General features: G+C 38.7%; 1 protein-coding gene across 1 annotated transcript; it reads left to right on the forward strand.

Annotated features, from left to right (window-relative positions):
* The first annotated feature begins 195 nt into the window (after positions 1-195).
* LOC306854202 (bridge-like lipid transfer protein family member 2) lies at positions 196-25,604 on the forward strand. Its single transcript, XM_079392030.1, has 41 exons — positions 196-430; positions 841-967; positions 1,045-1,171; positions 2,533-2,582; positions 2,663-2,804; positions 3,175-3,293; positions 4,163-4,223; positions 4,345-4,537; positions 7,405-7,528; positions 7,608-7,732; positions 7,832-7,899; positions 7,997-8,124; positions 8,219-8,337; positions 9,515-9,702; positions 9,817-10,069; positions 10,200-10,405; positions 11,916-12,954; positions 13,995-14,186; positions 14,272-14,474; positions 14,563-14,681; positions 14,773-14,996; positions 15,172-15,362; positions 15,739-15,838; positions 15,925-16,124; positions 16,246-16,543; positions 16,723-16,880; positions 16,969-17,175; positions 17,262-17,361; positions 18,105-18,287; positions 18,379-18,500; positions 18,582-18,737; positions 18,864-18,985; positions 19,079-19,259; positions 19,373-19,459; positions 21,240-21,350; positions 21,446-21,581; positions 21,985-22,106; positions 22,284-22,385; positions 23,438-23,572; positions 23,681-24,334; positions 24,775-25,604. Exons 2-40 carry the CDS (start codon positions 900-902, stop codon positions 23,864-23,866), a joined length of 6,645 nt encoding a protein of 2,214 aa, XP_079248156.1. The 5' UTR covers positions 196-430; positions 841-899; the 3' UTR covers positions 23,867-24,334; positions 24,775-25,604.
* The last annotated feature ends 313 nt before the right edge of the window (positions 25,605-25,917 follow it).

A 25,917-nucleotide genomic window follows, 5' to 3' on the forward strand; every position in this document is an offset into this window, starting at 1 on the left:
GTAATATGTAATAGTTCAAATAAGACTGAGAATTGCAGACTATAAAATGGGAAGACTCGTTAAACCTTTGTGCCCCTTTAGTTTAAAAAACAAGTAAGTTAACAAACATATCTTCTTTTTTTTCTGTGCTCAGCTCATATGACTTTTATTATGAAAGACTCACATAGCCTCAATTTATGAAAAGTGAGTTTTTCTGCCTTCACACTTGAAACAGAAGCATTACAAGAGGAAAGCCCATTACTTAAATCCTAAATAAGAATGAAATGTGGTTTATCAGCTACCAGCGGATGTAATTATAATGCTATGTGTTTAAGGAAGCGGATAAACATGATTAGCATGTCTGTTTATTGACAGAGAACTGTCATGATCCCGCTGCTAGCTCCGTTAGCCTAGCATGAGATCCACTGGTCTGCATTACAAACCCTTTCAGGTGGGTAACCCGACTTAAAAGCTGCTAATTACAGTCAACACCTTAATTAGGAAGTTAAATAATTCTTGCTTGGAGGCTAATGTTGCTTTGCTGAACATTGTAAGTTGTAAGAGTGGCACAACAACGAGACTGACGATCAAATGATTAGATTGTTTCGAGAATAAAAATCTGTGCAGTATTATTGTTATAGTATTTATTGCACAGAGCTCTTAGTCGTTAATTTGGCTTGTAAAATGATAATTATTGCAACAAATTATGCTTCTGTGTTTAATGTAATGTAAATGCACTCATTGGGCTGCTTAAAATGTTAATGCACTTGCATTCCCATTCCTTTTTTTCTCTGTTCACTAATATACCTAACATGTTTTGAGAGAATTCAACAGATATTAATGTGAGTGAGTGTTTGACAGGTGGTCTGAAGTCAGGTGCCATGGTTGTAGGCTGAATGTGAAGAAACATTTGCAGCACAATGTCTGCCCTGCTGATTGCCATCTCAGTATTTCTCATCTTGGCAGTTGTATTCATTTTGATCTTTAGGTAAGAAGCCAGCTTGCTTTAATATGTACAGATATTGAAAATGCAATATTAAATCTGCCCACTTTGTGTTTTATTAGATGGTTTGCTTGCAGTTTGGCTGTCCGTTTTTTCCACGATGTCCTGAATGCAGAGCTCAAGATCAGATCTGTGGGTCTTTTCTCAGTGCGAGGAATCAGTGTTCAGTTTCAACCTCAACACACTCTGGTGGGTTTGGTTTCTGCATCAATAAAACATACGTCACACACACTGTATCTAATATCAGCTCTATTACAGTCCTCATAACCCTGTAAAGTTTAACACATGAATTAATAGTCAAAACATATATCTATCTATCTATTTGGAAGTGTTTATTGAACTTTTAGACAAAATATTTTAAAAAGGTTGCATATTATGTGCTTTGAGTATCATTTTTAATGCATCAGCCTTTTATGGCTCATGTAGTATGACATGGTGAGAATCTAGAGGTCATATCTGAGGAGGAATAAACACCTTAATTTTATTCAGAGGCCCAAAAATATGAAACTGGTGCATTGCTAATATTTATATGGGCAAAAAGAATGAGAGATTTCTCGTAAATCAATTAAATCAGACTGCTTGCATAAAATATATATATATATATATATATATATATATATTAGTTCTGTTAAACGATTAATCACATTCAAAATAAAAGCTTTTGTTTAATTTGTGTGTATTGTGTATATTTATGTATAAATACACACATATGCATGTATATAGTTAAGAAAAATGTTAAGTTTATAAATTAAATATTTGTATATAATATAAATTATATCAATATATATACATGTAAATATTTTCTAAATATATGCTGTATGCGTGTGTATTTATATACATAATAAATATACACAATACACACATTATGTAAACAAAAACTTTTATTTTGGATGTGATTAATCGCGATTAATCATTTGACAGCACTAATACATATCAGTATTCACCCTATCTTTCACATTTTTTGTCTTAGTAAGATGATTTTTAATTGCTAAGTTTTTTAATTAAAGCTCTAGTTTTTATTGTGGGGTGCAAAAGATATATGCAGTACAGTGCAATGATGATTGAGACATGGACAAATAAATGCTCCTCAAAAGCATGATGTATCATATTTGATGCTCTCATTTTAAAGTGATTTTTAAGTAATAAACTGAGAATGAAGTAAAGCTTGCTTCAGTCCAGTAAATGTTCATCTTGAAATATTACTACATATAAAAGTTATTTTTGTTTACTTTATAAAAATCAGTAAAGATTTCACAGCGAAACGTCGAAAAGACACATTTGTCACTACCTTTTTTTTTTTTACAATCCTACTGAAAGGCCATTCACTTGCTAAAACGTATAAACTATCAGTCAGATTACAGAAGGCATGTAGTAGATTATGTACAACAGGTTTTTCAGCAATAGTTTGATCATGTTGATAATATAAAGGCCTTAGAAATTTGCATATCAAATGATACAGCAGGCTTTATGTAGTTAAGAGCTGCAACTGATGTGGTGCAGTGATGTTTAATATGTATTCTAGCATTATAAAGCCTTTTTCTGTTTTGTAGGAAATTGACAGGATATGGATTTCTTGCAAAATAGCTAACCCCGACTTGCCGTAAGTATAATTATAAGACATAGTTAGTGTAAATATTGTCTGTTGGAGATCAGTCATTGTGATTGTGTTGTATTTGTTAGGAGGTTTTTGGCGTTGTGTGTGGGTGAGGCTCGGGTCCGCTTTGACCTACAGGAGCCATTTAGGCCCCGGGCTCCCAAAAGGAATGAGGAGAATTCAAAAAGACCTCCTCCGAGTCCCTCTACCCTGCACTTCCTCTCTCAGGTAATCAGCTTGACTGTTGTTTTGGTGAATCCCAGGTTCAGTATAAGTTAAGCTCAACGCAAAGCTGACTTGCTGTTGATTACCACAGAAGAGCAATATATATTGTTCTGAAGAAAAGAAAAGGGTGTTATAGTAATATACTTGCAAGGAAATTCAATGGGGCAAGACAGAAAGTCCATGCTATTTAAAAATATCAATACTCAGGTGGTCTGTGCCAAATTATATCCAACCTTTTAACTCATAATTTTGTATGAAAGAAGTGCTTTTAAAACCTTTGGAATTCCGTTCTCCATGGACTTTCACTGCAAGTTCAATACTGTAGATACAATTGCAGAGTTCCTTTAAGTTTCCAATGGTGTCTGTTTTGCAGCTGCTGTCATTCCACATTGACTCTATAAATGTGATGGTGTTGAATCTGGCCCTGCCTGAGTCCCTCTGGCACATGACATCCTCTGCAATCACTTTGCTGCTGGATCATCAAAGTAAAAGGTAATTAACCTGTGAAAAAGAAGAACTTCTTTTTAAAAAAGACTTCTGCATGGAGTTGTGTGACTGATAGCTGTGTGCATAGCGCGTAAAGCTCACTTCACCAACCTGACTGAAGTTTTAAAACCATTAAGCCTGTACTTATTTTCATGTTGTGACCTATATAAATTAACAAATGGCTATGATTGACCATGGCAATAAATGGTCAATATCTAAAGTCTATGATATTTTGTTTGAATAAATAATAATAATTAAATAAAAAAAATAAACAACAATCAGTCAACAGTCAGAACAACTTTAAATGTTACAAGTACAATTTAGGCATCATAATATTATAATGCACAGAATATTTATTTAAGTGTTTTATTTATTAAAAAAAAATTAGCTTTAAGTGAGAAAAAGGTACAATAAAATTAAAAAAGGTTTGGGATTTTTTTTTGTTTTTAAGTTTGATTTATTGATTGATTGATTGATTTTCTTTTTTTAATGTTTTAAAAAAAAGTTTCTTATGCTCACCCAGGCTGCATTTATTTGACCAAAAATACAATAAAAACAGTAATAACTTGAAAAATGGTTACAATTTAAAATAACTGTTTTCTATTTTTACTTTTTAAAATGTAATTTATTCTGATAAAGCTGTATTTTCAGCAGCCATTACTCCAGATTTCAGTTTACATTTTGTTATTCAGGATTCTTTTCTAAATAAAAAGTTTAAAGGAACAGGAAATATTTGACAACATTGTACTGTCACTTTTTAATCAATTAAATGCATCCTTGCTAAATTAAAATATGAATTAAAACAAATAATAATAACAAGAGAAACAAGTTACCCAAATGCCTATTAAAATGACAGCTTACTGGTATGTTGTCAGGTTGGCCTGGGATTTCTCAGTGGGACAACTTAGCAGTAAAGTTCTGAAGAGCAGCAGACTGGTATGTACAACAAACATTCATGTGTTAAGGTGGTAATTCACTTTGTTGTGTTGTGTACAAAACACAAATGTTTGGGTTAAATGGTTACAAGGTGTTAACTGAATGCCTGTACTCTCATTAGCAGGACACGTGTCTGGCTGAGATATCGCTGAGTCTGGCCCTGAATGGTGACGTGAGTCTGCCTGGTCTCAGGCCAGGTCATCTGGGACTGTGTGTGAGAACACTGCTGGCTGAGCTTCACGAGGGCCTGTTCCTCAGCCAGTTCCCCAAACCTCCTGGAGCTGCTCCTGCTGCCTGCTCCGCTCATACTGCAGGTTTGACATTTAAGCTACACACCTTACATTAAAGCTATGCAGTTAGTCATAATACACCCGAAATCGTAATGTAGCTTAGTGCAATTATCAAATGGCAAAGGCTGCAATTTAATAAAAAATATTTAAAGGTGCCACAGAATGGAAAACTGTATTTACCTGGGCATAGTTGAATAATTACAGTTCTGTACATGGAAATGACATACCGTGAGCCTCAAACACCATTGTTTCCTCCTCCTTATGTAAATCTTGTGAATGCAAAAGACCACTGAAAAATAGGCGAATGAGAACATGACACCGACTGCGATGTTACAGTCGGGATCACTAATAGTTACACCCCCAACATTTGCATATACACGCCCATGTTCTTGGCCAGCCAAACCTGCACAGCCTAATCAGAAGTTCTGCAGGTATTGTGAAGAGACAAGCGAGGACAACAGCAAAAATGGCAAATCATGGAAATAAATGTTATGTTCTAGGCAGTGCAGGGGATGTGAAGTGCAGGGATGGGTTGGTGTCTTTATTCAGAAAGGCACGGAAAGCAAATAACGTGTTCAAATAAAATAACTCGAGCCACTAAAGGGACATGGTTAGCTTCTTGCTAGCGGTAGCCTGTTACACTGCAGGACATAAGATTTCACTTAGCACATAAACAGAGTAAGGAGAGATGACTGAGAATGATGGTGAATGATTTACAGATTACACCACTGACAAGCATCTGATCTTGTAAAATGTGTGGTAAGTACTGCCGCTCCATAGTATAAACAGAGTTTGTGCGATTCTCGAAAGTGAAACTAAAGCGATCGTGCATTCCAAAGCAGTTTCAATGCCCCGCATATTAATAGCGGCTCCTTGATGCCTGCATTTTATTTACAGTATAATTACCCAACGATATAACTGAGCGAGAAAGTGTTGAAATATATATTTTCCCTGTCTTTCCTTCCTGCTGTGTGAGCTACTGAAATGAGCCGCACTGTGAAACAGCCAATCAGAGCAGAGCTCAACATTATAATTCATGACCCTTCCAAATAAGGTAATAACAGACCATTTCATTCTAGGGACAAATCCTAGGGTTGTAAATCGACATGTAAAACCGTTTCTGGAGATTTTTTGCCCTTACCTAAGCCACATACCTTCTATGTAGATATCAGAGAACAATTTAAAATATTGTATCAGTGCATTCTATGGCACCTTTAAACTGGTGAAGACTGAGCTCCTTGTCTTCCCTGCCACTCCAACTCTACAGCATGATTTCACCATCCAGCTAGGTTCTTCTACAATTACCCCATGAACTTCGGTCAGAAATCTTGGTGTAATCTTTGATGACCAGCTGACCTTCAAAGACCACATTGCAAAGACTGCTCGGTCTTGCAGGTTTGCATTGCACAACATCAGAAAGATCAGGCCCTTTCTGACAGAGCATGCTGCACAACTTCTTGTCCAGGCCCTTGTCATTTCTAAGCTGGACTACTGCAATGCTCTTCTGGCTGGACTTCCAACAAGCCCAATCAAACCTCTACAAATGATTCAGAATGCAGCGGCACGACTGGTCTTCCATGAGCTCAAAATATCCCATGTTACACCTCTCTTTATCTCCTTGCACTGGCTAGTGGTTGCGGCTCGCATCAAGTTCAAGACATTGATGCTTGCATATAGAACAACCAAAGGCTCAGCACCCGCCTACTTCCACTCACTATTACGAATCTACAACCCCTCCAGAAGTCTGAGATCCGCTAGCGAGTGACACCTCGTGGTTCTATCACAGAGAGGCTCAAAATCACTTTCCAGAACATTTTCATTCACTGTTCCTGGCTGGTGGAAAGATCTTCCCACCACTATCCGGAATGCTGATTCCCTGACAGCTGAAAACTCATCTCTTTCAACACTGTGATTTCAACTTAAAAATGTATTTTAAGACATTCTGTCTTTCTCTTTATTTATTCCTTCCCTTTCTAGCTTGTACTTGTTTGGAACAATGCCTGAAACTTGGAATTACAAGCACTTCCTGTGACTGTTTGCATCTTTAAGATGAATCGCTTTGTATTCACCAATTATAAGTAGTTTTGGATAAAAGCATCTGCAAAATGACTAAATGTAAATGTAAACTGGATGTCGTTAACAAAAGAGAAGCTTTTAACATCCTGCTGTTTTCCATCAAAATAAAAACCTGATAGTTTAATTATGATGCAATAAATATTAGTATTATAATTTTACAGTTCTTCAAAATAAAATTATTTTATTATTTTTCTTTACAGTGAAATATTACATTAGAGCATACTTATTTTGTTAAATATTTCTATAAATAATTATAATATATCTGTAATAATAATAGTTACACACGCACACATTTTCGAATGATTGATATTATAGTTTTTATAAAACATTTTGGAATGTGTTATATGTTTTGTGAAATATATATTTTCCATTTTAATTTCAGTCAAAGTTTTAGTTTTGTTTTATGGTTTTTATTTATTTTAAATATGGTTTGCCATTATAAATGATTTTTAATAGTTTTATGGCTTTTGGTTTTACGAGTAATTTATGTTCGTCTGCAAATGTTGCCTTGGCACATATTAGAAATAAAATTAGTTTGTTATTTCAGTTAAATTTTCTTGAAGACAGTCGGTTTCCTTCAGAAATGCAGTGATATAAAAACACCCACACTGAGTTTGAAACGTGCAGTGCTCGTGCTTTATTTAATACTTATTTAAGTACTCAACGAAGTCAAAGCTTTTTGAAAAATCTATTTGTGGCGGTCAGTTTTGATATTGTGGCCGGCCGCCACAAATAAATCAATGTATGGGAAACACTGAATTTACCTTGCTGTAAATATAAATGTTAAAGCTTTTTGATGTTTGTGCCTCTTTAAGATGACAAAGAAGACTCTTACATCCAAACTGAAGCAATTGAGTGTCTTCACAACCTGATTCCACAGAAGGTCAATGTGGATTTTGAAAACACTAATATCACTCTCTCCATGCACAGTCAGAAGAGGTGAGCAGTGATGTTACAGTTATTGTGCTCAATCTTGAATGTTATTTTTGTGCTCTAACAAACTATGTTTGTTTCGCAGACATTTGAACTGGACTCTAAAATCTCTGAAGCTGGGTTATGATCGTGATGATGAGCAGCTTCCTCTGAAGAGTTTCTCCCCTGAGCTCAGTTTCCCACAGAGCTGCCTGGAGCTTCTGCTGGAGGGTAAAGTACACAAGAACACACTTGTTATTTTTGCTTAGAGATAGGGATCTGAACACACACTTAAAGCTACGTATATGGTGGGTACTGGGTGTTTTTCAGATGGTCTTTTACTGTCACAAAGTCGACAGAGAATTATATGTCTGAACACACTCAGAACGATACTGCAGGTGAGCTTTCTATACGATTTCTTTATGCAAATCAAAATCCTTCTTTGATGTATGTTTTGCAGCTTCATGTTTGTTTCTGGCTTCACCCTCTCTTAAGGTGACATCTGTTGACATCTCTAGCACGGTCACCATCAACACTTGTATCATCCACTACCGTCATCAAGAGTTCTCCCATTGGCTGGACATGTTGTCATGGGACCAGCTCTCGCATAAAAAAACAGCAAGGTATTAATCCCCGCTCGCTTTCTGAGCGTCCCAGATTGGGCAGTAACGGAGGTCTTGTTTATTGTCCTCTCGTAAGTGTCCTTTTGTCTCCCAGGCGTTTCCCTCAGCTGGACGCTCCCGTGATGATAAGCTCCTCCGTGTCTAATGTCAATGTGTCAGTGCAGTTGGGAGATACGCCACCCTTTGCCCTGGGCTTCATCTCAGCCAGCACCGGTAAATAGAGAAGTGTGGCTATTGAATGCTGTTAAAAACAATAGACAGTTGAACAACCCATTCAGATTAGATAGGAATTACTATAAAATAACAGCAGGTTTTGTTCTCTACCAGTTAGAGATGAATGAGAGAAAGTATTTTCATGTTGAGATTATGTAGATTAGCTTTATAGAAGATATATATTTTGAAAAGCACAATTTCAAAGGCCAAAAAATATATTGTGATACTGATCTGCACAGGAAAATCACATTGATTGTGTCATTTTTAAATCTAATTCATTTCTTTAATTACATTGATATATAATTAGCACCTTATATTATTAAAAATACACAATTTATAATGTAATATTGGTCCCACTTTATATTAGGTGGCCTTAACTACGATGTACTTGCATTTAAACTAATCATTTGATACAATGCACTTATTGTGTAATTACATTTATAATTACACTGTTGACCCATCCCTTACACTTTAACCCACCCTTAAACCTACCCATGCCACCAATCCTGTTCCTAACCTCACCCGTATCCCACCTCAATAGCAGCAAACGTGTTTTGCAATATTATATGAACACTAAATATATTGTTTCATTTAAGTACATAGCAGTTAAGGTCACTTAATATAAAGTGGGACCTAAAAATGTTATTATAATAATTTAATTATCTAAAATTGTCACTTTGCCTTGTCAAGGTACTGTAGGCAGTGCTATTGTAGTGTTATTTATATACCATTATAGTATTTGTAATATTTTGAATTACATTTGTTGTTTGTTTTTTTAATTTTAATTGTTTAAAAGCTAATTGTATCTTTTAGCTATTGATTTTAATAATTTTAGCTTTAACTTATTTCAGTTTTAGTTTTAATAATTTTAGTGCTCCAGCTGTAACAATTTTTTACTTCGTCACCAAGCCAACATTTCATTGAGTTTTTTTTTTTTTCAATATATCTTGTAATATCTATTTAATTGAAACTTTTTCAATTATACAAAAACTAGTTTAATTGTTTTAGTTAATAATATCAACACTGAATGGAGTCACAATAATTAAATTCTCTTTTCAAAATGAATAAAGTGTAGTGTCCTTTTTTGGTCAACTTCTAGTAAAGTAGAATTTATTGAACACTTCAGTTCAAAGGTGTCTCTGCTGTGATGTGTGACTGAATCCGGTGTGTTTCACAGAACTGCAGCACTTGTTGGGCCCAGAAGACGATGACGTGACGAGTCTGACTGTGACTGAGAAAGCCTCTCTGTCCCTGGATCATTTCTGGTGGCGTGTGGGCCAGGGTTCTCATATCCAGCAGGCTCCTCACCCAGCTGGAAAACATGTCTGGGGGGAAGCCCTTATCATAGACTCTCTCACACTGCAGGTAAAATCAAAATGCATTTATGTAGGAAGTTATCATTTTATTATGAAAGATGGACTATTGAAATAATAACCATTTGGCTTTACACTATGTCCTTTTTAATTAATTCGCCCACAGGGCAGCTATAGTAAGTTGAGGACGGTGAACTCCAGCCCTTCTGGGAGCGCTTGTATGGAGTCCAGTCTGAAAGGCCTGCAGCTGGAAGTGTCCGAGACCTGCACTCTGTGTCTGTCACGTCTGTTCTCCGTTCTCAAACTGGATAAAGCAGAGAACGTCTCCTTACATTCCACTCCAGAAAAGCCTCCAACCCGTCTTAGGTTTAAACTCAATCTTGAGGATGTAAACACATTCACACTCTCCAATGTGGCAGGTGGGAACTAAAAGAAGCCCTTAAAATACCAGTCACACTCTTGTTTTTCTTCCTTGTATCCAAAAAGTTACTCAGTACATGTTAGTTTGTTTCAGTACATGAGAGTTAGTTTTTCTGTGTTGCATTAAAGGGGCTGTTGCAGTGAGGGTGGACACGGTGCTAGCTGAAGGATCGGGGGAGAAGTCGAATGTTTCTGTCCAAGGTGTTTCTTTGGCTGTGGTGAAGGCCCTCACTGAGAGTATGGAGACCTGCTGCCCAGCTACCCAAACTCCCAACCCCATCCTGACCCTAACTGCATTTACTGTCTCCTACCACATCAGCGGCCGCAGTCTGGAGGTACTACACTGCTCCTACACACAGCTGTCATGACTTCCATCACCTAGGATCACTTATTACAGGCTGTGACCACTAGGTGTGGTTGTAAGTGATTGATCACTTCATATCGAATTCCATGAACAATTATAGCAGGGTCCAAAACTAAGATTAAAATTGAAAACTGGAAATCTAAAGGGTTTTGGACTTTGCATGTTTTACTGCAGTCTGGTCAAAATGAGGCCTTGTTTTGAATTTTGATTTGTTATGGTGGAATTGGGTCATAACTTGTGATCCAGTTGCTTAGAAGAGGACAGTAATTTGTCAACACTACAATCATGACTTTCAGTCCAATACTGCAACAGTGCTCAACACAAGATGCATTCTTTCTGAAAAACAACGGAATACTGAGCACAACTAAATGGATCAAAACGTAGTAACAGAAGGCAGAATGAACATTCCTTTTTAAGTCACCAAGAAATCAAGTCAAGTCACCTTTATTTATATAGCGCTTTTAACAATACAGATCGTGTCAAAGCAGTTAGCAGTATCAAATTGGAGGATAGAGTGTCAGTAATGTATAAAAAATAAGATTAAACACTCAGTTAAGGCATTTCATTATTGAGTTCAGAGATGTTATTGTCTAGATCAGTTTAGTTTATATAGGATCTGCTAAATCAAATTGACTAGAAATTAAGTGTCCCCAACTGAGCAAGCCAGGGGCGACAGCGGCAAGGAACCAAAACTCCCTCTGTGACAGAATGGAGGGGAAAAAAAACCTTGGGAGAAACCAGGCTCAGTTGGGGGACCAGTTCTCCTCTGGCCAAATTAAAAAAAAAATTTGAAAGTGTTTTTGTGGTGTTTATCTGTAAGTCATACCAGATCAAAATGCATTTTTGAGAGAACAATAAAACTAAAATTTTCTAAACTTTTTAAACGTGTATTTTAGTTCCCCATAATCCACAAAAAAATCCTTTAAATTTAATGGTATTTAGAATGTAACAGGGATTTTAAATAAAAGTATAAAACAAACCTAAATTATTGTGGCATTTATTATAAAGAACAAGCCTAAACAAATTCTGAAACAAAACAAAAGAAAAAGTATTGGCATGTGGGAAATATACTATACAAATTAAATCCTGTACCTTTCTCATTCGATTCGATGAATCCAAATATCTGTGCTTTGCACATGTTTTGCACGCTTGATTTTAATTGGATTATAAAAGTCACTTTGGAATATACAGTTGTGGTCAAAATTTTACATACACTTTGCAGTATCTGCAAAATGTTCATTATTATATCAAAATAAGAGGGACCATACAAAATGCATGTTATTTTTTTTATTTAGCACTGACCTGAATAAGATATTTTACATAGTCCACAAGAGGAAATAATAGTTGCATTTTTAAAATGACCCTGTTAAAAAGTTTACACACGCTTGTTTCTTAATACTGTGAAAACATGATGATAGTTTCCATTTCATGCCAAGTTTAACCACATCTTGATTTCTTTCCTCCCATCTTCATCTGATCAGGTGCGGAGTGAAAACGCTTTAACAGTGCAGTGGACCCCATCGGATCACATGTTTTTGTATCAGCACGTCACAGAGAGCCAAAGCTATTGGAAGGCGCTGTCTGAATCTCTAAAGCTACGACAGAAGGATGGAACCGAGTCTGCAGCCTCTTCATCTGGCATGTTAGTTTGTGTCGAGTTGGCAAGCACACGGCTCACCGCCCATGTGGCCGAGACAAACTTCATCACCTTCTGTGCAGAAGCACTGTCGATCTCCAAACGGCCTGGAGCCGTGCTCATGAAAACTCCTCATTTGGTGTTCAACTTTGACGGCAACGACATCTTCTCCTTTTCTGAAGCCGAGGTGCAGATGCTGGATGAGCTTGAGGTGATGCAACAGCACAGATCTCAATTCCCTTTCCTCCAAACATCTCGCAATCGCACTTGGCTCTTCACTGCACCCAACCTTGCCATTGAGTTCCCTTACCAGTACGACTTCTCCGACACTTTCGATAAGGCCATCAGCGTGCAGAAGTGGCTGAAGACCCTACACAGCAGTGCTCCCCCGTCGACAGAACCTTGTCGCCTTCCGCAGGACCTGCTGGTCCGCATCAACCAGTTCTCCTTTGTGTTCCTGGACGACGTCTTTGAGATCAAACTACGCGACAATTACGAGCTAATGAAGGATGAATGCAAGGAAAGCACCAAGCGCCTGCAGCTGCTGGACAAGAAAGTGGCCGACCTACGCAAGCAGCATGGCGAGCTCCTGCCGGCCCGTAAGATCGAGGAGCTCTACACCTCCCTTGAGCGCAAGCACATTGAGATCTACATTCAGCGGTCCAAGCGGCTGTACGCCAACACACCCATGCGCAAGTCCCTGCTCACCTGGACGGTGTCAGAGTTTGAGCTGGTGGCGCTTGCAGATCAGTCGTTGCACGGGCCTGAGCGGATCCGGGAGCAGCTGCGGGACATCGATGGCATCAGTCCCTTCCCTAGAGACGGCCTGCAGCTGGTGATCCAGTGGTGCCGTGCTTTTAAATTCAAGCTTAATGCATTTCTGGGTAAGTCAAGTGCACTTAAATACAGGGATGCCCAGTATCCTGCAGAGGTTTGCTCCAGCTTGCCACAACTCACCTTTACTTTAGCTCTAACAGCGACGCCAAGGTTCGATTTCCATGGAACGCACAAACTGATCAAATGTATACCTTAAAAATGCAATGCAAGTTTCTTTGGAGAAATGTAATGTATAAATATAAAGGACGTTTCTAGTAGTCTGGAAGACTTTGATTAGCTGGTTTTGGTGTGTTTATTTGGGGTTGGGACTAAACTCTGAAGGACCGTGGCCCTGAGTGATGCTTGTTTTGCTAGTTAGTTAGTGAATGCCTACTGTCAGTAATCTGACACTTATTCCAAACACAGTTAACTTTTTACCTAGATATCACTGTTAACAGATTATGCTTATGCTAATACTACAAGCCTATAGTGTTATTTTAGTATCTTTTATCATTTATTTATAATTGAGTAAGCTTTTTTGTTTTCATTTGTTAAATTCTTATGAATTGTATGTGCTTTCATTACTGTTATTAGTTTTATTGTTTTTTATATTTCTAAGAAAATTTTGTTTGTTTATTTCACTTAGTAATTTTAGTGCTTTAACTTTAAACTTATTTCAGTTAGTTGTCCTGACAACATTATTAATCTACTTTTTAGTTTAGTATATTTTATTTCACCTTTATTTCAATCTAAAAATTAGTTTTTTAATAATTGTTGTTTAGTTAACAATAACAGCACTACTTGCTCTATAAATAAAAGGAAATTCAAGATGGCCGACAAAATAAATTCATTCATTACTGAAAGGTAATGAATGAAAGGTGTTGTTAAAATTGCTTCAGTTTAATTCAGAATTGACTCAATTTTTGTGCCCTTGTATTTTTTATACTCTTTAGAGTATCTAGCTATTAGCATAGCAACATGCTAATATCAAACTCTATTAGAATCAATTTTAAGTGTTGTTTGCTGCGGTCTACATGCAGAAAGTGCTATTTTTAGTCACTTATGAGAATCCATGATGACTAGCATTCTTGTTTCCTGTGTTGTTCAGTGCGAATCCGGGACTATCCTCGTTACCTGTTTGAGATCAGAGATTGGTCGCTGTCGGGGCGTCTGATGGGCACCGAGCAGGTCGGGCAGCTGAGAGCAAAGCGCAAACAGGTGGTCCAACTCGGCCAGCCATGGGGTGATGTGACCGTTTACAGAAATATGCCACCACTGAAGTTCTACTACGATGTCCATTGTGAGTCACAACACTCTCTTGATCTTTTAAGTCTGTAATGTGATATTGCAACAATGTGACTCAACCGGTCTAATTGTTCGTATAGCGAATATTTCCCTCTACACCATTGTGTGGGGGCCGTGCTGGGATCCTGCTTGGACGCTGATTGGCCAGGCTGTTGATTTACTGACCAAACCCACAGCTGACCCATCCCCCCTTCTGACCTGGTGGGATAAAAGCAGACTTCTTCTGCACGGCCGCTGGGTGATGGACATCGAACAGGCCAACCTGCATCAGCTCGCTACTGAGGTACTAACAAACACACCCAGGCTCCTTGCTAAAAAACTCTTATACTTTTAAATATCTAATGTTAACTATAATGTTTCATTTGCGTTAGGACCCTTACAACACCACAGAGAACCTACACTGGGAGTGGATCAAGCTGAACTTTGACTGGAATCCTGGGCAGTTTGTCTTCAAGGGTGACCTGGACGTCAATGTTAGAACAGCCTCCAAGTACGTGACTAGTAGTTGCATTGCATTACAACGTTACTACGTTTTGATTTGAGTTTGATTATTTAAATCTGTCTGATCTGTTTTTCTACAGGTATGATGATATCTGCTTCCTGCACCTACCGAGCCTTTGCATGACCCTTGACCTCCAATGGTTATGCCATGGTAATCCACATGACCACCATGCCGTAGTGCTCTGTGCTGTGGAGAGCGTTGCGGATATCACCTCAGGCCAGCCGCACGACTCCTACAGGGCCTTCCGCTCTGAAAACCTCAACCTCTCCATTACCATGGTCCTCGATCAGCACTGTGGCAAAGGTTAGAACTATAGCCTTTTTTCTAAATCCTGATAAAGGCTGCTCAACTTTTAAAATCTGAGCAGTAACTAGCGTCGTCCAGACTGAAAATCGGGGCAAAAGTCATGTAGTGTATTCCAGGCTTGAAGGTCATTTCAGCTCTGGTTTTAAAGGCTTGTGTTTGTGTTTTCTCTCAGAGCCCAGTCAGCCAAGAATTCTCCTCTACAGCAGCACCCTGCGCTGGATGCAGAACTTCTGGGCCACGTGGACCAGCGTGTCCCGGCCCATCTGCAGAGGCAAGCTCTTCCACAGCCTCAGACCCATCCGCAGGAAGCTCGGCCAGCACTACAAACAGATGTCCTATACAGCATCTTTTCCACAGCTACAGGTGATACACCGTACTTTTGGCCTGCCTCATTTTGTTAAATACAATTAATTTAGTTAGTTACTTTCTAACTCGTCTTTTAGCTAATGCTCAATGATATATAGCTGAAGCAAAACTGTTGCTTATTTAATATTAATAATCATTTTAATAATTTTGTATTTATGCATAGTTTTATTTTATTTCATGTATGTTTAATTATTTTATAATTAAATATAATTAAATTTATATTTTATAAGCTTGTGTATCTATATAGATCATTCACCCTCATAAAATAGTGTATTCTTATCATTCAAAGGATCTTTTGTCATATTGGAAAGATTTATTTGTAATTGTGATGAAATATATGCAAGGTTAAACCTGTCTTAATGTTCCTGTGCAGGTCCTTTACTGGGCATCATTTGCTCAGCAGAGGGGCATTCAGGTGGAGTGCAGTAAAGGTCATGTCTTCACCAGAGGAGCACAGAGGCTCATCCCACAGGGTGAGAGAGCAAACAGCCTCAGTCACCCTCTCCACTTGACATACTATTGAAATGTTCTGCTGAAATGATCGATGCATGTTTTACAGCTGGCACTGTGATGAGACGACTGATCTCCGAGTGGAACGTTACTCAGATGGTGAGCGAGCTTTCTCTGGTCACCGTGCACCTCATGGCCTCCACATGGGACGAGACAGCCGACCACCAGATCAATGCCCAGGTGAAGAAGACCCACCTGCTCAGCCTATCCTCACTCAGCTACCAGAGACAGAGCAACCGCATAGAGGAGGTAAGACACTCAAATTTCATTTATATACAAGAAATAATATTTTGCTATATATTATTTAATACAAAAATTAACACCTTTACTAATAGACACACCAACAATATCACTGCTTAAATTGTCTCAGGAGGTAAACTCAAAAGACGAGAGCAATGCTTCCTACACGCACAAGTTGTGTTTGGTGGACCTTAGGGCTTCTTGGACCACCACCAACCGGAATATTGCCTTTGGTTTGTATGATGGCTATAAGAAAGCAGCCGTGCTGAAGAGAAACCTCTCCACCGAGGCTCTGAAGGGTCTGCGGATAGACACCCAGATGCAGATGAAAAAGCTGAAGCGCTCCATGTCCAGCTTCTCCTCCAACACAGCTCCCGCTACACCAGTCATCACCACAACCACTCGCCCAGAGAAGAGTCAGAATGAAGGTAGGCTTTACTTGTGACTGTCAGCCTAAAAATCTGGTGCATATTTGTAGCTCGTGCCAGTTTTTTTAAATTTTTTTGTCCCTGACTAATAATAAAGTTTTGCTCTTTGGAAATGGTCAGTCTTCAGTGTACCCAGGCTTTCTTTGCCCCAGTTGATGTGTTTTTGTGGTCCTTTTTAGGAACCTCCATGCTACAGAAGCTTATCGAGGAGACTGATAAGTTTGTGGTCTTCACTGAAGAGGACGCAGGCGTGAGCGACCAGCTCTGTGGAATTGCCGCGTGCCAGACGGATGACGTTTACAACCGCAACTGGTTCATAGAGCTCGTCAACGGTCAGGTATGAATTCCGCATTGAGAGCAGTAACCGGTAGTGCAAGGTACTAATTTAGCAGATCTAAACATCCTCCCATGTGCATGGTGTTCAGATGATGCTGCGAGGTACTGAGACTGCCGGCTGCGTGCTGGTGTCTGCCGCCAAGGCACAACTACTGCAGTGTGAACACCATCCTGCTTGGTACAGCGACACACTTAAGCAGAAGACCACTTGGACGTGCCTGCTTGATGGTATGCAGTACTTCGCCACCATGGAGCAAAACCCCTCTGAACAAGAGGACTGGCAGCTGTGGCTGGAGGTGGGTTCAGAAGTAGAGTTATCATGCATTTATAACCAATGAAAGATTGTATTATAGCAATCAGTTCTCATTTTGTGGACCTACAGGTAAAGAACATTGAGGAACACAGGCAGAGGAACCTGGACTCTGTCCAGGAGCTGATGGAGAGTGGTCAGGCTGTCGGAGGCATGGTCAGCACCACCACAGGTGTGACATTTTAACTCTCGAGTTCATAACTGCATTTAGTTCTTGGGATGGACCACCTTGTAAAGCATCTCCACAGAATATCCTGGCAACTGCATAGCAGCTTGTTAAAAGTGCTTAGAACACCCAAAGACCCTTTAAAGCAGGGGCGCTAAACTCATCTCCTGGAGGGCCACAGTCCTTCAGAGTTGAGTTTCAACCCTGCCAGACGGACTTGTTTTGCTGGATCAGATGCATTTGATAAGGGTTGAAGCAAAACTCTGCAGGACTGTGACCTCTAGGAACGGAGTTTGGCACCCTTGTTTCAAAGCAAAGCAAAGCAAGTCACTCGACAGACATCTTGGTAACGCCTCCTGGACTTCAGTTCCTACAGCTGCCATATTGGCCCTGTACCAAATGACACATCCATTTTCAGACTTGCAAAAGCCACTGCTTGTCCATGTTAAGTCCACAAGAACATAGGGTGTCCCATTTGTCATTTTAGGCCTCAGAAAGGTGCCTACTTTGAGACCACTATGTGCCCTTGTTACAATCTACTGCCAAGCCCGCACTGAGATGAGCTTCACAGCACTTTTATGTCACAATATGTATATGGGACAATGCCATTGAGTTTTGATTTCTTCCATTCATTTTCCTACAAGTGGCCCATCTCTCTTCCATATAGCATTGTGGCAGCAACTTTTTTCGTGTCCAATCAGCAGCCACAGTCTAGTTTATCTGACCTGTTTCTTCTTGCTCTGATTTAGATTGGAACCAGCCGTCCCAAGTGCAGGAGACCCAGCAGGTCCAGCGTATCATCTCTCGCTGTAGCTGTCGAATGTACTACATCGGGTACAGCCACGACATCGACCCTGAACTGGCCACCTCCATCAAACCGCCAGAGATCCATGACCGCCATGAGAAGGAGGACCTTTTAAAGAAACAGGCTGGTATGCGACCTCAAGCGAAACAGGAACTGACTATTGATACTTGTAGTTGTTCTGTCAGAGAGAGATTATTGTTTTGTTCTGGTCATATCAGGTGCAGTTGACACTTTCACCCTCATCCACAATGACCTGGAGATTTCCACCAATCCAGTGCAGTACTCCATGATCCTGGACATAGTCAATAACCTGCTGCTCCACGTGGAGCCCCGGCGCAAGGTTTGAACGGACTGTAATTGGTCTAGACACCAGTTTTAAAATGAGTTCCTGCTGATCACCCAGATCTTTTGCTTTGTTTAGGAGCACAGCGAGAGGAAGCAGCGTGTGCGTTTCCAGCTAGACATCTCCAGCAACCCTGAGGAGCAGCGTAGCAGTATCTTGCACCTTCAGGAAGCGGTACGCCAGCATTTGGCTCAGATCCGTTGCCTGGAGAAACAGATCTACTCCAATATGAGGGTTAGTGCACATCTGCGGTTTAGTTCACCTGAACTATCAGCCGTCTGCATAGCTTTTCATATGAGGGCATGTCCTCCAGACTACTTTCAGATTCCTTCATAATGACCTTTTATCTGACTTTTACAGTCCCAGTCAGAAGAGTTCAGAGGAGACGAGCTGTCGGACATCAACCTGCGCCTACAGAATCAGCTCAACCAAGAGAAGACGGACATGCAGATGAAGAGTGAGGAGCTCAACATCCTCATCCGGTTGGTCACTAGCACAATTCTAGCAGTTGATCGTTCATTGGCAATATTAGTTCAAAATGGTTGGATATATCAAAGTTCTTTGCCTCCTCTCAGGTGTTTTAAGGACTTCCAACTGCAAAGAGCAAACAAACTGGAGCTGCATAAACCCCCAGAAGATGTTAGCGTTGTGCGTCGTACCGAATTCTACTTTGCTCAGGCGCGCTGGTGTCTCACAGAAGAAGATGGACAGCTGGGTATAGCTGAACTTGAACTGCAGAGGTTCATGTACAGCAAGGTGAGTCTGCAAGGACAGAGGTTTTGGTCGAAGTTGCTGAATGTTCTTTGCTAATCATTGGTAAAACGTTAGCTACTGTGTATATGACCATGCTATGATGTTCTGTTTCACAGTTGAATAAGTCTGATGACACAGCAGAACATCTCCTGGAATTGGGCTGGTTCACCATGAATAACCTGCTTCCCAATGCTGCGTACAAGGTACTGTTGCTTAATGATTCAAACTGGATGTCCAAGTCGGGAAAATAATTAAACCATGTGACAGTTGAGATGTGTCATTGAAAATCTGCTGTTATTGATCTCTGACTTCTGCAAATGTCTTTGTGTGGTTGTTTACACGTTTAAACAGTCTGAACTGAAGCCTGCGTTGGGGGCTGGTTTAGTGTGTGTAGATGGTTTTTGATTCCATTTGTTAGAGAGGGAGCAGGATGATCTTGTCCAACAATTGTCCAACAAACAATTAGTTAACTAGAGGTCAACTAGACAATTGAACTTGAAAATACTACAATAAACATAATATACAAAAAATAGACACAGTTAGTATTTTAACTGTTATTTTTAAGGTAACATGTTGACAGCATTCTAATTTGACAACTAGAAGACTTGTCAACCGTCTTGTTCCTTGGCAGTCACCTAGTTTACTAATTTATCTAACAACCAACTAGTCAATTAATCAGGTGTCAACAAACCGAGTAGTTAATGTTTTAGCTGTGAAATTTAGAGTAAAATGTTGTAAACTGTGCTGTCCCTTCATGGTCAATTTGTCTAACAACCAACTAGTCAATTAATTAGGGGTCGACTAAATGAGTAGTTCTCATTTTAGCTGGAATATTTAAGGTAACATGTTAACTGAATTCTGGTTTGACAACCAGTTAACCATCCTGTCACTTTTCATCAGTTACTGTCACTAATATATACAAGTAGTCAATGAATCAGGTGTCAACAAAACAAGTAGTTAATATTTTAGCTTTGAAATTTAGAGTTAAATGTTGACAGTATTCCAGTTTGACAACCAGTAGACTCGACAGTCCTGTCCCCTGATGATCATCTAGTTTACTAGTTGTCCAGCAGCCAACTGGTTGGTTAGTTACCTAGTTGGAGGTCAACTAGACAATTAGTTTGCATTTTGCCTGTAATATTTAAAGTAACGTGAACATTATTTTCGTGTGACAGTTAGTGGGCTTGTAAACCATGGTGTCCTCTGATGGTCGCTTAGTTTGCTAGTTGTCAAACAACCAACTAGTTGATTAGTTAGGGGTCATCTAGTTGGTTTATTTAACTCTAATATTTACATCTAAGGTAAATGTACATGTCAATGATATTGAAATTATGGTTATTTTAATTTGAAACATTTTCATCATAATTACAGATATAATCAGTATTATTATGGATTATTATCAGCCATCATAATTCTGCTTTACTAGCAAATTCACTGCTTTACAATAAATTTCACAATAAAGTTAGACCATTGTCTTGTGAACATGACCCTAAACCAGCCTATTTATACAGGACTTCCAACTAGTCATTCAGACAACCCACAACTAGTTAATTTTGAACATTTTCGTGTTTTGCAAATCTCTACTATTTGTTAATCCTATGACTCTTGGTTTCTCCTGTGCAGCATGTAAGGGTATGTATGGAGTGGGTAAAATCCTATGTTTGTTAGTTGACACCTTCGTCCTCATCTAGACAAATGCCTGCTCAGAAAGTTTATGTTCCTGTTTGGACAAAATTCACCTGCATTCTCACTTGTAGATTGATATCGCAGGCTAGTTGCATTGCCTTCCACTTTTACGTCTTTTGTCTGTTTTTTTGTTTGTTTTTATTTATTTTTTTACATCTGTCCAATCATTTTCAGTTGGCTTTGACCAGCAGGATATGCAGCCATGTCCATGTTTTCCTTTGTTTCGTGGTTTGCATCTAAGCAAACACAAGGACTTCAGTCAGTTGGGTGAAACTGTGCTCATGTTCTGTGTTGTAGGTGGTTTTGCGCCCTCAGAGCCCCTGCCAATCAGGACGCCAGCTCGCCCTCCGTATCTTCAGTAAGGTCCGCCCCCCGGTGGGAGGGATTTCCGTCAAAGAGCACTTTGAGGTCAGTATCATGAAATCCATTCTTGTTTATATCATAGCACTGGAGGATCCTATTCACACATACAGCTGTCCTTTTCTTTCTGTTTTTATTTGTAGGTAAATGTGGTACCAATCACCATTCAGCTCATGTACCAGTTCTTCAAGAGAATGATGGGATTTTTCTTCCCTGGACGAAATGTGGAAGAAGAGGAAGTTGGGGATGAAGAAGACAAGTTCAGATTGGTTACTACAGGTTTGTGAAATTTTCTTTCTTGTCATGAGCATGACCTTCCCCCACCACAACTGGGATATTCAACTTTGTTCACAATCGCATCATATGCACATAATTCAAAATAATTATAAAGTACTAGAAGTGAAAAAAATGCTGTTCCTCTTCCTGTTTTAACCACTGTTTGAACTCGCTTTACTGACATCCATAGTGCAGACCATGCTGATCAATATCAGTTTACATTGATTTTTTCCCTTTGTGGGTATTAGATTGCTGTCTGCTGATGTTAGGTCACATTGATGGCCCATCCTGAGCTATTAAAAGCTCATCGCTCCTTTGACATTGGAGGGTTTTGTGTCTGGTATGGCTTCAGGGTGACTTTCATGTTTGTTGTGGAGTGTCTAAGGCTTGTTTTCTTAAATCACAGGTGTCGTGAAACCCAGGCAGCTCTCTGAAGACTCCATAGGAGGGCTTGGACCTGGGAAAGGGGTGGCGCAAGGGTTAAATCGAACCGCTGGTGTCAGGAGGTCATTTCGCAAACCACCTGAGGTATTATATTATTACAATAAAAACGTCTAGGCTACTTATATGTATTGCCTCTTCTTTTTTTGTTGTTTTTTTTTGTTTATTAATTACAGATCATTATTTGCATTCTGGAATGATTGTAATATTGTTGATGTAAGTCATTAATTGAGTTTTTTGACCTCTAAATGTCTTCCCCTTTAGCATCCCGTTGATGACATTGATAAGATGAAAGAAAGAGCAGCCATGAATAATTCTTTCATCTACATCAAGATTCCTCAGGTTCCCCTCTGCGTCAGTTACAAGGTTGGTCCTGGCAAAGGCTCAAAGTCTAAAAGACGCATCTTATGCTCACCATGGCAGCATTTATTTATCAAATTAAAATACAAAGTTACAGTAAAACAGCAATAATGTGAAATATTATCATTTATTCTTGTTATAGCAAAGCTGAATTTTCAGCAGTTAGTACTCGCCACATGATCTGTCAGAAATCATTCTAATATGCTGTTCTATAAACATGTCTTAACATTTGAAAACAGTTGTGCTTCATAATCGTTTTGTCAAAAATGTGATTTCTTTCATTTTTTCGTTATTCTTTGATGAATAGAGTTTAAAAGAACAGCATTTATGTGAAATAGCAACCTTTTGTCAACATCATAAATGCATTTACTGTCAGTTGACTAATTGAATGCACATAAATTTATATTATATATTATAATTATAATATAATTGTAAGTATAACACCAGTATTAGCATCCCTTCATTGGCTATTTCTTTCTAAAGCTACAATTTGTAATGTCTACTTGATATTTTCTCATTTGACAAAAAATAGCTTTAAATAATCTTTTGTGGGTATTTTAAGTCAAATTTATTTTGCGATTAATTTGATTAATCGACACATCATGTGTATGTATGTGTATATATATATATATATATATATATATATATATATATATATATATATATATATATATATATATATATATATATATATATATATATATATATATAATAGAAAAAACGTTTTAAGTTTTTTAAATACAGTAAAAGTCTGTTTTTTACTATTTTATTATTCACTAAATAAACAAAAGTCATTTTTATTCATCATGTTTTAAAGAAAATGCATTAGCAAATCAAACAACATTTCAGAGATCGGAGTTAAACGATGAGGAGTAATCATAAAATGACACTGCCTTTAGAAAGCCTAAAAGTTAGAAGCACGTTAAAATCATTGTAATGTTTTTGTAAAGTTTTACCTTCAAGTTTTACAACAAAGTCTTTGCAAATATATGTTGTTAATATTCATTGCATGCCCTGGTGGGACTCTCTTGTGACATTTTCTTGTGGTGTATCTGTAGGGAGAGAAGAGCAGTGTAGACTGGAAGGATCTGAACCTGGTTCTGCCCTGTCTGGAGTATCATAACAACACCTGGACTTGGCTGGACTTTGCTATGGCTGTGAAGAGAGACAGTCGTAAGGCTCTGGTCGCACAGGTAATCACTTGCAAACCCCTCAGTCCCAAACTCAACTTTAACTACATATAAGAATGCAGTAATAGGCCTCTGTTCAAATTTCATTAAACTTTTGTCCCAAATAAATAGGTGATAAAGGAGAAGCTGCGGTTGAAACCTGCCTCAGGCTCAGAGTCTCGAGGTAAAGCGACGGATGGGAAAACGGACAGCAGCCTCCAGCAGCAGGTGGAGGACGAGAAAGCAAGACTTCTGATTGGCTTAAGCACTGCCGACAAGAGCTCCAGCAAAAAGAGCATCTTCAGTCGCCGCAAGTGAAGCTCCTTCACAGAGATGCTGGTCTTGAAGAAGCGCTGCTGTACTTTACCAAGTCCCAGTCCACAGGAGAAGGGACAGACGATGATAACCAAACCAAGTCCGAGGTCCCTCTCATCTACACCAGTGGTGCCTTTAAACGTCCGCGCTGGGTGTGGACACAGGAACCAGCACCATGGTCAAGCCATGACTGCAGGCGCTGCTCCTGCTATGGGAGAAGGGATTGTCATTCTGCTGTCTAATATGAGTACTGTACACCTAACATTGTTTTTATGTGTTCCTGTTTTGCCATAAATCATTTCAGTATATTCAAATTAACTACATGCAGCATTAAATCATCTTTATTAAAGGGATAGTTCCCCCAAAAATGAAAATTCTGTCATTAATTACTCACCCCGTGTCATTCCAAACCCGTTAGACCTTCGTTCATCTTTGGAGCATAAATTAAGATATTTTTGATTAAATCCGAGAGCTCTCTGACCCTTCCATAGACAGCAAAGATACTACCGTGATCAAGGCATAGAAACGTAGCACGGACATCGTTAAAATAATCCATGTGACATCAGGGGTTCAACCACAATTTTACAAAGCTACAAGAATACTATTTGTGCACAAAGAAAACAAAAATAACGACTTTATTCAACAATTCGTCTCCTCCGCGTCACCCTGACACAGAACAGCATACATTGTTTACATTCAATGTATGCTGTTCTGTGTCAGGGTGACGCGGAGGAGACGAATTGTTGAATTAAGTCGTTATTTTTGTTTTCTGAGCACAAAAAGGTATTCTCGTAGCTTTGTAAAATTACGGTTGAACCTCTGATGTCACATGGATTATTTTAGCGATGTCCTTGCTACGTTTCTGGACCTTGACTGTGGTAGTATGCTTGCTGTCTATGGCAGGGTCCGAGAGCTCTTGGATTTCATCAAAATTATCTTAATCTGTGTTCAGAAGATGAACGAAGGTCTTACAGGTTTGGAACGACATGAGTGATTAATAACAGAATTTTCATTTTTGGTTGAACTACCTCTTCAAGTAATATAACATCCTTGCAGCTCAAGACAGTGTCCTACAATTCAACAGTTTATCTATACTTTGTATTTGGAGCATTGTGACACCTCTCCTGCTGGATCAGGAGATTCTAGTAGGCCAGAATGGAAAAGCTAGAAGAATCTGAAATTCACATATATTGGAAACCCATATTATCCCACAATTAGTGGAAAAATCACTGAAAATAAAACAAGAATTTGTCCCCATTTGAGCTCAATGTTAAATTGTTCATGATATTAGTTAGCTGACCACTGTTTTACTTTACTAACTACATAGTGCAATACAAAAGCGAATGGACTGAGGATCTTCTGCCTGTGGAGCAGTTGGATATCATGGGAAGCATCTTGTTTTATGCCATTTTTGCAGCCTGTCTGATTCATGCTTTGTAATATTAACACTATGGCACTTTTTACACAAAGTATTTTCTGATATTTTTGTATCTGTGGTTATCTTCTGTATCATTTCAATAATGTCTGAGATGCTGCTGATTTTTGCTTGTCAGCTTCAAAACTGAAAGATGTTATTTCAGCTTGAATGTTTAAAAACGAACACTATTTAGATCCCCCCCCCCCCACCCCACTGTATCAGGCAATGTGCCTAGTATTGTTCTTTATACAAATAATGGGAGGTATTAAATGTCACCAAGCATGTAAATTAATATTTGTCAATAAAATAAAAGCAGGCCCCAAAGAGCCCTTGAAATTCAGTTATTTTCCAACCTTATGCAAATCATCAATAATCACTCATAAGGATGTCAGAAAAAAAAATGTAATTAGATGCATTGTTTTCAAATACTTTTTAAAGCAATTAATAATTTTACTGAAAACTTTAGACTTAAGTATAAAGATGTGCATAATATACGAGTATAAAATATAGTCACGTGTAGCTAACAAAATTTGAAATCGTGTATTTTATCCTTCAGTGCATTATTACAAATCTGCATTGATTCTCCACAGAAGCCTAGACAAAAGAAGGTCACGGCTGTGAGCATGAGAGTTACATA

The sequence above is a fragment of the Barbus barbus genome (genome assembly GCF_936440315.1).
Source record: "Barbus barbus genome assembly, chromosome: 34".
Taxonomy (NCBI): Eukaryota; Metazoa; Chordata; class Actinopteri; order Cypriniformes; family Cyprinidae; genus Barbus; species Barbus barbus.

Excerpts from the sequence above, each read along its gene's own strand:
- LOC306854202 (XM_079392030.1), top strand. The coding sequence starts at position 900 with ATGTCTGCCCTGCTGATTGCCATCTCAGTATTTCTCATCTTGGCAGTT. Across the intron at positions 8,125-8,218 it reads TCGCATAAAAAAACAGCAAG|GCGTTTCCCTCAGCTGGACG; the intron begins GTATTAATCCCC and ends TTTGTCTCCCAG. Across the intron at positions 15,363-15,738 it reads CATCTTTTCCACAGCTACAG|GTCCTTTACTGGGCATCATT; the intron begins GTGATACACCGT and ends GTTCCTGTGCAG.